The sequence below is a fragment of the Ruditapes philippinarum genome, unplaced genomic scaffold (genome assembly GCF_026571515.1).
Source record: "Ruditapes philippinarum isolate M1 unplaced genomic scaffold, ASM2657151v2 ctg951_1_1_1_1, whole genome shotgun sequence".
Taxonomy (NCBI): Eukaryota; Metazoa; Mollusca; class Bivalvia; order Venerida; family Veneridae; genus Ruditapes; species Ruditapes philippinarum.
This window is the reverse complement of record NW_026853473.1, coordinates 150,945-168,349: the sequence shown is the minus strand read 5'-3', so window position 1 is coordinate 168,349 and position 17,405 is coordinate 150,945. Positions and strand designations below refer to the sequence as shown.

The 17,405-nt window shown below is 34.0% G+C and overlaps 1 protein-coding gene across 1 annotated transcript; it reads left to right on the top strand.

Annotated features, from left to right (window-relative positions):
* Window positions 1–2,411: 2,411 nt before the first annotated feature.
* On the top strand, window positions 2,412–15,444 carry LOC132736974 (heat shock 70 kDa protein 12A-like). Its single transcript, XM_060724193.1, has 5 exons — window positions 2,412–2,604; window positions 9,618–9,929; window positions 10,800–11,018; window positions 12,622–12,778; window positions 13,089–15,444. Exons 1-5 carry the CDS (start codon window positions 2,566–2,568, stop codon window positions 14,174–14,176), a joined length of 1,815 nt encoding a protein of 604 aa, XP_060580176.1. The 5' UTR covers window positions 2,412–2,565; the 3' UTR covers window positions 14,177–15,444.
* Window positions 15,445–17,405: the final 1,961 nt, after the last annotated feature.

Below are 17,405 nucleotides of genomic sequence, written 5' to 3'. Positions count from 1 at the left end.
GCTCATTACGATGCGAACAAAATACTACCGAAAAGGTCTTTAACGTCTATTGCCAAATATCAATCTGTTTGTAATTTGAAAAAGGCTAATTAAGAATTTAATTATGTATTTGAATTCAGTAAGTGCAATAATTATTGGACTTAGGTCTAACAATACTGACATATTTTAATATTCATAAAGAATTGCCTTGACATTAATGATACAAGTTGCTGACGTATATACAGGTGAATAGAGCCTGAATTAGATAAATATGACCCGAAGCGCCAGTTGATCAGCAAGGCTATATTCACGCATATATCCATTCAGAAGCTTGTATAAATGAATAGATGTAACTCGGCAAATGTGAGTTTTCCCAGCTTATCCGTAGGTACAAACATTTTTTACCGTAATAGCTTTGCAATGCACTACCCTTCACAATAGAAAGGTAAACCTGTTGCCCTTATTTTTGAAGCTGTAACTTTGAGCATTTGTTTGTACCTAAGGATAAGCTGGTGAAAAAGCAAATATTCTTAAATCTGGAGTTAGTCTATTTATAATGATGCAAATTGCAATTGACAAAAAGTTTTATGAAACACAGCAGATTTAGACGCCCATCACATCCATGTAAAGAGACGCACATAAAGAAGATGACGCCAGACGTTCAACGCTGTTCAATAAAAAGTATGAAATCATCATAGCTGTATATCTTTTGACAATTGCTTTGAAGTAAAGACATTTAGATTGAGAAATATGCCATTAAAAATAAAACACAAATAAATTTATGTACACACAGTTAACCGTCTATGATTTAAAAATACATTGTTACTTTACGTGCTTCGGTTCTTCACGGTATATACAGCATAGTATACAAAGTGTTTAAGCCAATCAGAATTCGAGAAATTTATTTGCATTCTTTTAGTGACGGTATACATGTTGCTGATGATATATATGGGAGAATATTGCCTCAATGAGATGAATATGACCCGAAGTCCCAGTCGAAGGTTATATTTATAGTCTAAAATTTAATTCTCCCATGTATGCGGTCTGTATCTTGTATAACAAATATGGCATCGTATACAAAGTGTTTAAGCCGTAATGCATGTTCACAGAAATAATATGGCCTTGTATTACTTGTTTAAGAATATGTTTAGTATCATTTTCTTCATATAACATCAAAAAAATAGAAATTTATATTTTAACATGTTTTGTTGTATATATAACAATGCGTTTGGTATAATACTGATGTTTTTTAAGAAAGCGTAGTTATTTGACAATTGGCACATGCTGTAACCATTGAAATTGCCCATTTACAAAAAAATCTAACACGTCCACATATATTTTTTATTTTTGAATTCACTATAAAATTTTACTTGATACATCAGAAAATTTTATGCAAAACTTTCTATGAAATAAATTTTTCGATTTTTTTAATTTTTACATAATTCATGTTATTTTTCTCATTTTTGTTGAGTTAAAAAACATGATTTTTTTTTTAAATATGTTCAGATTATCGTTTTTACAGAACCCTTCGATGAATTTAATTTTATATTATATCTGCGTTTTCATTTATTCCTAACAATCATAAAAATCAGTTGAGCGATATAGGGGCCATCATGGCCTTCTTGTTTAAAGATACTTCTTGTTTAATATGGTAATTACCTAAGCTTTAAATAATTTCATTTCTGTCTTATATCGTTCAATTGGATATGAATGACTATCTCACACGTGTACAATTGCAAAAGTGGGTTATGTACTATTTTTCGTGCACTAGCATTTGCGATTTCACGAGGATGCATTTAAAATCTGAGCCCGTCGAATCTAGTATGGGTATGAAGCTGTGTACATTTCAATAGAATTAGTGTTGTTCTCCAAAATATATGATTATAATAATTACATCTTAATTTCACACTTTCAACATAAATTTGTTATTTAAGTACACAAATGATATGGATAAAGATTTGATAGCAGTTATTTGGACTAGGTAAATGAAAACGACTAATTACTACTAAATATCAAGCAAGCGTTATTCCCATGTTTAAGTTGATGTTTCTAGCTATATTAAATCAGAGAACAATAGATTTACTCTCGGCATAAGAGAGAAATAAATCTGTCTTTACACCATGTCTTTAAACTTTAACATTAACTACTCTCTAAAGGGAAAATACAGTTTTAATAAACATTTAATGTCTTATATTTGTTAACTGCGCAGTTAGCTAGAATTTTTGATACCGGTATTTGACAATACTTTGCCTCGGTTCAATTCGTTCTTGAACCTATTCTAATTTCAAACTTTATTAAATCAGATGACTATCTGTATTACATTATCTGTATTTTAAATATATATTAAGTTCTCAACTAATCGGCATACCTCGCCACTTTTCGTATTCATAAAGATCATTACAATATTGATTCGACCTCGATAATGGCTAGCATTATCGATTTTAACAAATCGATTTTAACAAATTATATTGAAAAGATATAAACTATTAATTTATAAAATACCTTAATTATATTAAATGATAAAACGCGGGTAGTTTATGTGACTGCTACGGAATAACCATTGTGAGGAAACAAAGTGTTTTGAACATGGCAACATCAACATGCAATGACTCGGCTTCAGATCAGGTTTGTATTATTTAATTTCATTTAAACATTTTACTTTCTGTTGTACACTTATTAACTGTTATGTTAAGATTCTACTAAAAATATGGGAGCATTATTGATCTCATGTTCTTCATTTGAAAAATTATTACAAATTGAAAGTAAAAGAAGATATATTTATTGATAATGTAGAGACATTTATTCACGGGCGACCAATTTTAACCAATGTTTTCTTATTATTCATATATTGCTTATCAGCGGTTCTTGTAGGAAATGATATGTACGGACAACAAGACTGGATTTAAAGTAAACATTATTATCATCATTAATACATATTTTAAGAAAAACAAAATTGATATCATTACATGTATAGCACGTTATCTTATCACACCAAAAGTACAGACTTTCATCACGTTATGGTATAAAGTCTCCCAAACATTTTTGGGAGACATATTAATTTGCCTTCGCCATCTATCTGTCCGTCTGGTTGGTTGATTGGCCGTCCGTCCGCATAAAGCTTGTCCTGTTTTCGTAAGTCAAACTGCTAATTAAATTTCAATGAAACTTCACAGGAGTGATTAGTACCATATCTTGTGTGCATATTCTTGGCACGTTCCGCTTCGCTGCACACAATGGCCACCAGCGATATAAAAAGGAAAATACTGTCCGGCTTTTACAGGTCAAAACTCTGGTGGGATTTCAATAAAACGTTCAATAAGTGATAAGTACTATCCTTGGTTGTGAATAATGCTGACATATTCCGCTTCGCTGCATTTAATGGCATCTACAGCTATAGACAAAAGAAGATTGTCCGACATTCAAAGGACAAACTGCAGGCAGGATTTCGACATCACTTCATGGCTTTCCAAGGTCAAACTGCTGGTGGAATTTTAATGAAACTCCACATGAGTGATCAGTATTATCTCTAGTTGTGCATATTACTGTCACGTTCCGCTTCACTGCAACAAATGGCCACCAGCGCTATAAATAGAAATGTCAAACTGCGGGTGGGATTTAAACAAACCTTCGCAGGAATTATCAGTACCTTATCTCGTTTCGGAAGACATATTTTGTGACAAAAAAAACACATTTTATTTCATATTTGCAAAAAGCTTAATAACTACAAGCAAATCATCACGACAAATGGCTGTGAGATCTTTTTTAACTTACCATTTGGAGCGTATTATTCACAACACATAGACAAGCGTAAAAGTACGGTTTAATTCAGTCTTATTTACATAAAAATGTGAATATTTAAAGTAAAAAGTAAACGATTTCGAGGCTTGTTACAATATACCATTTTCACAACGACCGGTATAAAACTGATATTTGTACAAGGAAGTTTAAGCATGCTTAATAGAAGATTATTTCAAATAATTTACTTTTCATAATATTTACATTAACATGTAATTGTATGCATAAGTAAACAACTATTGACATAGCATTAGATATTTACAATGAAGTTTAAGCATCTAATATAATCTATCTCTGGATACTGCCAACCCCTCTTACGAGTGTTAAAGGCAGGAATTTAGTGCACGTCGGATTGTTAGTAAAAGGTGAAGAGAAAAGCTAAAAAGAAAAGTCCAAACATTGACATGCTTGGAAGGTGAGACTGAAAATGTATTCTAGTCATGGTTAAAATGTTAATAGTGAAACAAGATGATAAGAGATAAAATAGTTTAAAAACACTGGGAGTAAGACTAGTACTGCAAACCCACCACTGCCTGTTTGAACTGACTCAGGTTGGGCAGGGTGGCAATGTTACTAGGAAGTTTATTCCATAGTATAATGCTATGAGGGAAGAAAGAGTACTTAATGGTAGTCGAGGATACCTGTATTTGACGTAGGATAAGGGATGCATATGTCTGGTTAATCTATGTGGGGTTTGAACATAAGTTGGGAGATTAATTGCAACTAGGTTATGGTAATATCTTATAAAAATTATCAGTCTACAGTCCAGTCTGCGATGTTCAAGGATCGCCAGCCCAGTTCTTCCTGCATGGCTGTGACACTAGAGTGAGGGGAGTAATCCCTTTTAACCCATCTTATTGCACGTCTCTGGATCATCTCAACTTTGTCAATATTGGTTTTAGTATAAGGAGACCAAATAGATGAGGCATATTCAACCTGTGGGCGGACCAGGGACTTGTATGCTAGTTCTTTTACTTTCTCATTTTTAGTGATGACATTTCTTTTAATAAAGCCAAGGGATCTGTTTGCATTGGAAGTTATTCGAGATATATGTGTATTAAATTTAAGGTCAGCAGATAGATCTAGTCCGAGATATTTAGCATTTGTAACAGACTCTAGGATTTGGCCATGGAGCATATATTTGTGTTTAATTATGGTCTTATTTTTGATAATAGTTTATGAAATGATTTAAATTACAAGGTATATTTAACCGATTTTATCTCACGTATTCACTTAAAAACATACGATCAATAAGGTGTAGAATTTATCAAAACCCTTAAAATGTAATCAATCACAGTTGTTGTCTGTACTCGTATACCTTATGCTGCCTATGTTAGTAACTTATAAAGTCCGTTTTTTATCTCTGTTTACTCCGTCACTTAAGCGTTTCTGTCAAATTTCTGTTTTTTGTTTTACTTGGTGTCATTCCGGTGGTTTTATGATGGCAGCTGTGTTCCTTGACATTTAGTTTTGTATTTATATTATATCATTTATGATTGAAGTAAGTTCAGAAACTTTTCATAAATTTATCGCATTCAAAATTATTTCGTAAAAGGAATTGTAAGAAGTCCTCAACTGTAATGTCAACGAATCATTTTTGTATGTTCTATTCTTATAGATATTGATACATATCTTTGTTTTTGAATCCCTCCTATATGGTATTATAATCTTAGGCATCTATTATTGGACTTAACAAATTGTGTTTCCCGCCAGAGAGGATCCAAAAGATTCGGAAACTATGCAATTGTCTTTCGGTGCAAATTCAGTGCAAACGTTTCCGCCGTGCGAGATGCTTTGTAAACTCAACTCATTTATATCTCTATATTCCAATATCAAACCCTTTGCAGGAACATACACATGTCTGCGCGTAAGAATCGCATGACTGTAAAGTAATACAGAGTTGTATAAAAGAGGATAAAAGAAGAATATTTAAGATGTTAAGAACAGGGGGCTGGAAAATTAGGGTGAGACATAATCAATGCAAGCTATGACTGCACTTAACTGCTCTTGAATAAGGAGTCGGGCAAGTGCAGGGGGGAAGGGGGTTCAAGTTGTATACAGTTCTAGGAAAGAAGGAGGGTTAAGATATAGATATAATTGTAATTTATTCTCATTATCATAAATTTATAGTCAAATATACGAGCACATTGAAAAGTCAAACACAATATGATATCAACTTTTTAGGATCTCCGGAAGTCGATAGTGTCATACAAATTAATATAAAAAATGAAAGCCCACTAACAAAGAAAAGCCCATTTAACATTGATGTTTTAGACTGCGCGCCCATATGTACATAGCTCCTGAAGTCAAAAATGCATACGTTTGAAAGTCGAAATTAGAGTCATTCAAATGTAACATAGAAGTAGTATAGAAACCCTTAATAAATCTTCAGGGTTTCTAATGGTATAGATAGTTCAGTCTACCACATGATAGTTATCTGTCTAACACATGACCTTTAAGCAGCCGACAGGATACAGTCACCTGTCTATTTATTTTCTCATTTGTACAAATTCTTTTAGCTTGATTAATCCCTCCCCTAGTAACAAAATCAAATAAAACTCATGACAAAAAAGGTCATCTATACAAAAAAAACTTACAAATTGTGAACTAAGGCAAAATTAAAAAAAACTGAAAGCGCACATTAAAACCCAAATTAAAACATCTTATGACCAATACTTAGAACAAAAACAAGAACTTGATAGCAATGATCCCACATACACACAAACTCAATTTTCTACTAAAAAGCTATACTGTATTCCTAGAAAAGATTTCGCGCATTTTAAGTTAGCGCTTTTCGCGGTAGGCATGATTTCGCGAATCTTGATAGCCGCGAATATGTCACTGAAAACAATTCTGCGAACATTTCTAGCTTCAACCAAATATAACATAAACGTGCAGAATATTTATTATAATCTACTTGCACAAAAATCATATAAACACAGGTGCTATAGAAATGTGTAAAGAATTATTTATGTTTGTTATTGATACGAGTTTGCACCCTGAAAATGGAAATGTCAATTATTAGTAATTATCATGCTTATTGACGTTATTCGCTAGTCACGACGTTTACAAACGCATTTACGGTTTGCGTACTTTAAATGACTTGGAATTTATTTGCTTGGAGTAGGTGTAATCCTTTGTTAAAAGTACAATAGCGATCAAGTGCTATATTGATAAACAGCTGTTATGTTGTTATAATGAAAGCGATGTACAGTCCGATACTGTGTAAAAGAAAAAGGATCGACATGTTGACGATAAAGTCTGTTATGATTCAAATGAGAATAAAAGCTAACGGGTCTGACTTAATCTTACTTATTCACATAGTGAAAAAGGTAAGGAAATATAAAATTGTCCACTGAACATCCGTCCGTGTACCACTAGTCAATAGATAAAAAAGGTATCGAGTAACGTAGCGCTTTAGGCGCGACTTGTCAAAAGAATTAAAAGTACCCAACAGGCAAGGTCATGCATCAAAAATGTAGCCTCCAAAAACTGTACTTTACGCCGTAGCGACTTAATATTCGCGGAATTCACGGTTACTACAAATCCGCGAAAGTTTGTCTTCGCGAAAATGCCGACGTTGTGAAAAACGCGAAATATTGTATCCGCGAACATTTCTAGGAATACAGTATTCACATTAATTTTAAAACATTTTAAGGAAGATTCACAAAATGTATCAACCATCGAAAATCAAACAACAATGCTATCTGAAATCAAACAACATTGGCAATGCCAATATACTGAAAAGGTAGTTCAGGCTTTTTCAGTGCACCGCTGTCACTAAAACAAACTTGCCTGCAAAAACTATATAGCTTAACCCCACAAAACACGGTACCTATCAGTAAAAACGGGATGCTGAAGCTTCTTTAGCCAACCTAAAGATAGACAAAGCTGCATGCCCAGACCTTATTCGGCCGGTAGTCCTCAAAGAACTGCTGAACAAAGCCATAGATATTATCAAAATACTGTTCCAAAAATCTCTATCATCTGATACTATTCCATCTGATTGGACCAAAGGCTTTGCTTGCCCTATTTACAAAAAAGAATGTGAAAATACAGACCCTGCTAATTACTGGCCTATTCAACCAATTTGTATCCTTTGCAAAACGCTAGAACATGTTTTGCTTCCCATCTATCTGCACACTTAGTAATTACAATATTCTTTTCGATCTTCAGCATGGCTTTAGAGAGAACAGTTCATGTGACACACAGCTTATTGAACTTGCAGACTCATCACAGCAGGCAATCAAACATCTTATCTCCTTTACTTTGCTTGACTTTGGCAAAGCATTTGTTTGAATAAATTAAAGTAAATTACTTCATAGCCTAAAAAACAAATTCTTAACTGTACACATTCCCTATAGGCCGGTACTAGATGATGAACACTCCACGAAAGTCCCTTCCTAGAGGCTCTGTCCTTGACCCTCCCCCTACCTACATTAAAACTCCACCTAGGCTTACTAGTAACTTACTTGTTGTTTCATACTGTGTTGGTGACACTTTTGCTTGTGTCCCTTGTTGTTTTCTTGTCTACGGAAAGTATCTTCCCCATTGCCTCTAGTTTTTATTTCTTTGATTAACCCCCCCCCTTCCCCCGGTATCCTGTCCCCTTCCCCTTTGTGGGCCTATTATTCTTTTCTTTGAATTCCTAATCAGTTACAAATTATTTATCATTTAATGATTAACCTGTCCGCGCTCTGTCTTTGCCCTGTCCTGTTTTTGTTTGGGGTCCGCCTGGGCTCCTTGCCATTGGTTCTTGTTGCTGGGTCATATGGGGGTTGCGTTCATTGAACGTCGCCTTTCCTTGTTGATCTCGTTTATCATATTTTACTAGACATATTATCCTCTCTCTCTCTCTCTCTCTCTCTCTCTCTCTCTCTCTCCCCCCCCTCTCTCTCTCTCTCCTCCCTCTCCCTCTCTCTCTCTCTCCCGCTCTCTCTCTCTCTCTCTCTCTCTTTCTCTCTCTCCCCTCTCCCTCTCCCCTCTCTCTGTCTCTGTCTCTCTCTCTCTCTCCGTATCACAAGTCGGACCAGCTGCACAGAAACGTTGTTACCCTGTCTGATCTTGACCATTCTAAACATTCTAAAAACAGTATTAGTTGATTCGTCTGGGCTCCTTGCCACTGGTTCTTGTTACTGGGCTCTGTAGGGGTTGCATTCTTTGGGCGCCGCCTTTCCTTGTTGATCTTGTTTATCATATTTTACTTATAATAGTTTTCATTCTTAATATGTAATAATAATGAATAATATTTTTTTTTTCCAAACTTAAAAGTTTTCAAAGTCTCTCACTGCCCTGATAATGTTCAGATATTTATTTTATCTTCTACCAGTTACTAACACATCCAACAATTCCTGCCTATCACACTCGCGGGAGGTTGTCACATGAACTTCGTGACCAGGTCTTTCCTAAACAGAAAGATTCCTACTTGATATCCAATAAGTATAGTTGCATCTCTATCTGCCAATCAAGCGTATCAAGGTATATAAAATAAAGAATGGAAAACATCGGTACAACGCGAAGGTGCTTCCGAATTAAATCCGAGTTAGCTAAAAGTGAGTTTCACTGTATAATGTCTCATCTCTTAGAAAGACATTCATCTCGATAAATTTGTAAACTTTTGCAGATAAGTAAATAGTTCCCCTCCATTACGATTATCCATTTCTAATTAAGATATGACCTGGAGATTTCACAAAGTTGCCACGCTCTGTCTAAAAAAGAAGCTCAAATCCGTGTGTTAGTCTGAACTCTTGTGACCTCACCTCAACGACAAAACTATCTCAGCAATCAAGAAACAAATTTGAAATGAATGCAAGAAACTAAGAAATTTATAACGTTAATTTCAGGCGGACAATAAGCTTTTTGTGGCCGCCATAGACGTTGGATCTTCGTTTTCTGGTTGGGCATTTGCCTCTATTTCGAATTTGAAACAGGCAAAAAAAACTAACATACATGTTAAGCCTTGGTATTCAACATACACTTCATGTTCCACTGGAAAAACACCAACATGCGCCTTGATAAAACCAGACGGTGAAACACTGGACTCATTTGGCTATGAGGCAGAAAGACGATATGATGAATTATTATCAAAAAACCAACACGAGAAGTATTTCTTCTTTAAACACTTCAAAACTCGTCTGTATGTAAAGTATAATGAGGTAATATTATTTTAAATTGTTTTCCTCCGAGTGATGGTTTATCTCGACGTATATATAATATATAATATGTTCGCGAGAGAGAGAGAGACAGACAGACAGACAGAGACAGACAGACAGACAGACAGATAGAGAGTGACAGAGAGAGATGGAGAGAGAGAGGGAAAGAGAGAGAGAGGGGGAGAGAGAGAGAGGGGAGGGAGACAGACAGACAAAGAGAGAGAGAGAGCCAGACAGATAGAGACAGAGAGAGAGAGAAAGAGAGAGATTGGGAGGGAGGGAGAGAGAGAGGGAGGGAGGTAGGAAGAAAGACAGAGAGAGAAACAGAGAGAGAGAGAGACTGTCGTGTCTATCGTGGACTATCTATCTCTCGGGTAAATTGAAAACTCGACAAATCCTCTGTTCCGCCGTAAACAGTTACCCTTGTGCTAGACATTTCAGTTTGTATCGGCAGCCTATGTAATATAATAAAAGTTTGAACCCACATTTTTAAATATATACTCTATCGTTCAATTTTTAATCTTTTTTATTTTTTTGTATACATGTATCGATTTTACAAAAATATTCTTAAAGTAAATGTTTCATTTAGTGTGCTCAAAAAATGAAGTTATATAAGGCCTTAATGCATTTTACAAAGAGTTCCTTTTGTCTGATCATCATATATGTATGTTACATTATGACCTTGTACTCTACCGTTCAATTTTTAATCTATTAATTTTTCATATAACATTTTTTATCCAAAAAAAAATACTTTACTATTAAAATATACGATCCATCATGTGTGCTCACGAAATGCAATTATACAAAGGATTGAATGCACTTTACAAAGGTTTTCTTTTACCTAATCATGATGAATACATGTCCATTTCACAGCCGTTGAACACAGGAATGAAGCTAGTTGACCAATTGGGAAAGGAGCTTCCAGCAATAAAAGTATTTTCAGCAAGCATTTGGTTTTTAGCCAAGGACATGTTTTCTGATTTAGAGAAAAGATTTCAGGATATTCGACTGGGAGATATAAGATGGGTTATTACTGTCCCTGCCATCTGGACAGACCAAGCAAAATATTTGATGAGAGAATCTGCTTTGCAAGTAAGGTGCTTTTCAAATAGATAGGTGTCAATTACCACATTTGCTGTCAGAATGGCATATTCACATACCTATGCATATTTTGATTAAAGTTATATAAATATGAAATATATAAAAGCTATATTATAATTATATGTATTATTAAATGTCTCAAATGTTTGACTTCTTTTCATTATAAATAATACTGTATTATTATCACCTACTGATCTTAAAACCAAACGGGATCGTCTAACAAGTTTTCATTAATCAAAACGATGACCTTGATATGTCCACTTCTGACCTAAAGATAAACAAGGCATGTTTTTATAACATGTATGCCCCCTTTCGGCAGTCAATTAGTCAAGTGATCAGGTAATAGTGACTGTCTTTTGACCTTGTGATCAAAAACTTAATAGGGATTATCTACTGATCATGATTAGTTACTAGTTAAGTGTGACCATTAAGGTTGTGCGCAGCAATTTTATGACAAAGTTATCACAAATCTTGCCAAAAGATATATGCATACATTTTATTAATTATGTAGGCATCCTTAATGACAGCCAATTTGGTATATTAAATTAGACCTTGAAATGTGTATACCAAAAATATTTTCAGTTTACTAAACGAAATAACAACAAAAGCAGCTTCATTTGTTGAGTTTTTGGTTTAAAACCGTTTTTACGTACAAATTAATTGAATTAAGTGACATTGAACTTTGACCGTTAAATCAATTGGGGTTATCAACTTGCCAAGACCAATGCACCTGTGAAGTGTAAATGTAAAGGACCCATGAGTTGTTTAGATTTTGATCAGAAAGCGTTTGTACCTGTAAGGTCAATAAGATCTTGACCTCTGAACCCTTAGCCCTAAACATCCATTGAGGTCCTTTCCTGACAAAAAGCTATTAATTTGTGAAGTTTGAAGGTCAAGGGACTATGGGTTGTCAAGTTATTGATAGGAAACCCTTTTGATATACAAGGTCAATGTGACCTTAATCTACTGGCCACGAAAAATACATATGCAGTTTGAGGGCCAAGGGCCCATAGTTTGTCAAGTTATTGATCTAAAACCGTTTTTACCTTTATGGTCAATATGACCTTCACCATTGACCCTTGATCAATAGAGGTCATCTACTTGCCATGACCAATGCATGTACGAAGTTTGAGGGCCAACAATCAATACGTTGTCAAGTTATTGATCGGAAACTATTTTACCTACAAAGTCAATGTGACCACCTGACATCAAAATCAATTTAGTTAATGTACAGACTCAATCAAACAGAGTCTGCAATTCTCTTGTAATTTTGATGTGATAAATGCTTCCGAGGGATCACTTTGTTTCCGGATTTTTTAGTTATTTTCATGGTCATGTCCCATAAATAAGAGCGTATTTTTCATCAAGTTATTGATCGGACAATGAAATATTTAGGCAGAAATTACTTACATACATACATATATACGTACAGATCGATACTTTCAAAGTATACTTCCTCTTTGGAAAACAACTTGATACGGATTAAATAAACAGATAAAATATATACCAAAACTAATCAAGTGAAGATCCAAACTATGCCATCTTCATTATGGTTTCTTGATTACAAATAACAACATACACATATCTGTTGTAGGCAGGATTATCATCGGACAGTATAGTTATTGCTCTTGAGCCAGAAGCTGCATCAGTTTATTGTCGGCAACTTGATGTGTGTGCTGTTAATAGAGACACGGGTGTTATGTTATCCTCCTTGGAGGTTGGAAGTAAATACCTAGTGCTAGACGCTGGTGGTAAGTATTTGGTCATTCGTAGCTTTTTAGATAAATAAATGTACATTACAAGCCGATTACATTACAAATGATATCATAATATATATTTTAAAACAGCTGTCCTCATACCGGTTTAAATTATTTACATGTATTTGTTTTTCATTATTACAACATAGTTTAAACACTGCAAAATTCCTCACTAGTGTATTTTTAATGTTAAAAATCTTTAATATCACATATTTTGGAGTGAAAACAAAAAGAATCTGATTCTATCAAAACTAATAATAAGATGTGTACACATGTATTGTTCAAAGCATAACGTACTCTTCAGGTGGAACAATAGATTTAACAATACACGAAATTGCACCTTCAAATTGTGTTAAACAAGTTGTTGTTTCAAGTGGAAATATTTTCGGCGGAAATGAAGTGAACAATGAGTTCGAAAAGTTCTTAAAAACTGCTCTGTCAGATGAAAAGTATGAACAATTTAAAAAATTTGAAACTGAAGATTGGTTGTTTCTAATGGGCGAATTTGAAGTGAAAAAGAAATCTTTTAATCCAGAAAATGCCGATTGTGTGAATATGAGATTTCCGCAAAGTTTGAAAGATATCTATGAAGCAGACAACCGAAATACAATTCTACGAAAGGTCAAAAAGACAAAAAGAATTGAAAAGGCCTTGAACCGGACGGTCTTTGGCAAAGACATTATTATCAAACGAGACAAAATGTCCTTCCCATCAGATGTTTTCGTCAAGTTCTTTGGACCTGCTGCAGAAATGACAATACAACAAATGAAAAAGGTATTTGGAAACATGCTTGGAGGAACAATTTCCTGCATCTTAATGGTAGGTGGCTTCTCTGAATGTATCCTTTTGCAGCAAATTGTAAAGTCTGAATTTCCTAACATTCCTGTTATTGTACCAGTAGAGGCGTCAACTGCAGTGCTTCAAGGGGCGGTTTTATATGGATATTATCCACCTGTTATTCTAGAGAGGGTGGTGAAATATACATACGGCGTTGCAGGTACTTCAGATTTCAAACCGGATAAACACCCTATAGAGAAGCGTGTCGTCACTGAGTTTGGAGTTCAGTGTAACGATATATTCTCAAAGCATGTTACTCGAGGAGATGTAGTAAAATTTGACACGCTGCACAAGAAATGGTATTTCGTACAGAATCGAAATCAGACCAAGGTACAAATTGATATATGTGCATCAGAACTTTCAAACCCGAGATTTACTACAGACAAAGACTGTCATGTTATTGGTAAGATCATCCTAGACTTATCTTGCACACATGATATACGTAATAACCCAATAGAAGTTACATTTGCGTTTGGAGGCACAGAAATTACTGTTACTGCCGAAGAAGCGAAATCAGGGAGAAAAGTTAGAACAGTTGTCAGTTTTCTTGAATAAGATTGATACGATTGACGTGAAGAAACAGAATAATATTTTGTCAACAACACTTCCGTGGATTAAGGTTAAGACTTATTAAGCAGAAAACAAACTAGATATTTCTAATGCCATTGAATGTATTCGAAAGTAATCTGGAAGTCTTTGTTCAGTTGTGTTTGTGTACATAAACGTAGATAATAAATGATAACTGTCCCCTTCCCCTTTGTGGGCCTATTATTATTTTCTTTGAATTCCTAATCAGTTACAAATTATTTATCATTTATTGATTAACGTGTCGTTGCCCTGTCCTTTTTATGTTTGGGGTCCGCCTGGGCTCCTTGCCATTGGTTCTTGTTGCTGGGTCATATGGGGGTTGCGTTCATTGAACGCCGCCTTTCCTTGTTGATCTTGTTTTTCATATTTTAGTAAAATCCACGTATTCAAATATATAAATACTGTTGGTAGAATTGCTATGATAAATTTCGATTTTTCACCTTGTCATCTTGAGTCAGGTGTCAAACATCTGAGAAACATTGGTATCAGCTTAGCCTTTTTATTTCACAATTTAAATACGATTTGTTATTATTCCAAATTCATGATTATTAGTGACGGATAGTAGTACAATTTGATAGTAAGTTACCTCATTCTTGGCACCGACCTTGAAGTAAAAAAAAAACAGAACTTCAACAGGAAGCTAAAAATATAATACGGAAAACCCAAACATTTAGATTTGTATAACATTATTTCTGGGCGCATACTATGATAGAATATTGAAAATTGAGACAATCATCATTAATCGTAGGTTTAATAGTACCTAAATTCGTAAGCATGTTTATCGGAAGTTAGGGTCTAAATCATATAGTTCTGTTATTGAGTGTGAAGGCGTAGTCTTTGACTTATTGCAGCAATTATTTGTTAATATTCAGTGGTATGGATGAATTTCAAACAAACCTATGTTTTCCTAAGATAAGGATATTTGAAAATATCTAGCCACATATGTTTGCTTATTGTATTTACTACATGAAAGACGAAATATTGTGTAACACATATATGGTATTCATTTTTATATGAATTTGCAATACATTGGCATCGTATTTTAGGCACGACAAACCATTGTATGCCATTTAAATGATATTTTTAGTAAATCGACACATAATATAACATTTACAACAAATAAACCACCTACATATTGCATTTTATTTCGTTTTTAAAGACCAAAATCGTGTAGTTAGTGTCATTTGTCACTTGAAAACCATTTTGTATAAACTCTCTTTTCTTTTCTTTTTTTCATTAAAAGATGTTTTTTTGTTTTGTTTGTTGTTTGTTTGTTTGTTTTTTTGTTACTGTCACTTGAAATGTAAAACTATGTAAATGTAATAGTGTATATTTGTGCTACAGATGCAATGCAGTAAAATAGTAAAACAATGTACGCAAAATTTTAATTTTTCAATTCAGAATTTGTATTTAACACAACTGCCTTTTTAGAAAGTAAATGCTTACCAACAGAGTAAGTGGGACATTGCAAAAGCACATGTATTTTTTTTAACAGAGTCTTTACAAAACAGACATACACCTTTAGATCTAGGTAATATTTTAATTACGCCGCCCAGTTTCTAGTCGAAGTGGTGCTACGCAACATCTAGATTTTGCTAATGCAGATCTATGTGCATATGGTAATTACAATATGTTTTATCCTCATACGTATTTTATTGTTGATAGAACACAATTTACAGTTTGTATTTCTTATCGAAACAATGGAAAGTCTATTTGAGAGAATTATAAAATGCATGTGTTGTTTAATAATATAGATAAAAAAATTCTTCAGGGGATATATATTGGCTACATCTCGAAATGGATAGATCTTCTTCCTTTCGATGAGAAATCTTTGAAATATAGTAATGAATAATTTCGATCTAGAACTTGTATTTGACTCTAGTGGATTTTGCAAGACAACGATCCGACAAGACGCGAAACCGTTTTCACACCCGGCTGCCGGAATAGAATACCTAGCTCCGGTAATTTCATTCCAATGTACTTTACAAATATAGCTCTCAAAGAACTAAATTGTTGATAAAGAAAGGACCGTATAATAATGAAAATAATAATAATAATAACTCATTTGAACAACATATCAATCTTGCATAAGGCCCTCAACAAGGAACAATATAAATTTAACATATTCAAACTATTTAAATACATATATGTAAAAACATACAGGTGATAAACAACTTTTATACATCGATGTGTGATAATATCACAGAATATAATCAGGAAGTCCGTTCCAAATACAAGTTCCAGAATAAATAAAAGACTTACGAAATTGTTCAGTATTTGGTCTAGGGCGTTAAGTTAAAAATCAGATGATGAGTATGAACAATTTGATGATAAAACGAAATTATTTAATAAATAAGAAGGCGCCTGATTATTCATTATTTTAAACATCGTAAAAACTTTTTTGAAAAACAACCCTCTGTAAAAAGGTAATCCAGCGTAGTTCGCAAATAGTTCAGCAGATGGACTATCATAATCTTTGTCTAGAATTAGTCTTGCAGCTCTCTTTTGGAACTTAATGAGTTTATCTTCAAGAAAATACGTACAGTTACCGTATACCGTTTTTTCATGAATTCATCTTACGGTAAGCTGTAATCACGCTTTTTATTGACAGAGTACCATTACGCGATATTGGAACCTACTAAAGCCAGATGAAGAACGGGAACCGGAAGTAGGGACTCGATGAGGCTGGACTGTCCATATTATCATTGAATGTAAATGGAATTAGTAGATCTAAATTGGAGGACATTGACTTTATGAAGAAACTGTGTAATAATGATACTATGTTTTGTTAAAGACTTTGGGTAATAAAATTTCTAATTTTGATATAGATGGGTATACAACTTTTAATTTCTATCGTAAATTTCAGAACCTGCGAGTGAAGCGATCTAGTGGTGGGGTATAAGCATTGATTAAAAATGAAATAAGTAATTTGGTTAGCGTTGAAAAGAATCATTTTGACACTTTCCTTGATTGAAACTTGATAACATGTTTTTTTAATCTTACCGATGACATTTATTTAGCTGGTGTATATATTTAGGTGGAAGGTTCCCCTGTTTATAACTTTATCAGTGGTGATTTATTTGAATTTTGCAAAACAACATTTTTCTTCATGAATCACATGGCATTACATTTTTTACTGGTAAATTGAAAGCACGTACATGTTATGGAGACCGCAAGGATTATATTGTTTGTGATC

Excerpts from the sequence above, each read along its gene's own strand:
- LOC132736974 (XM_060724193.1), top strand. The coding sequence starts at position 2,566 with ATGGCAACATCAACATGCAATGACTCGGCTTCAGATCAG. Across the intron at positions 9,930-10,799 it reads TGTATGTAAAGTATAATGAG|CCGTTGAACACAGGAATGAA; the intron begins GTAATATTATTT and ends TCCATTTCACAG. Across the intron at positions 11,019-12,621 it reads TGAGAGAATCTGCTTTGCAA|GCAGGATTATCATCGGACAG; the intron begins GTAAGGTGCTTT and ends TATCTGTTGTAG.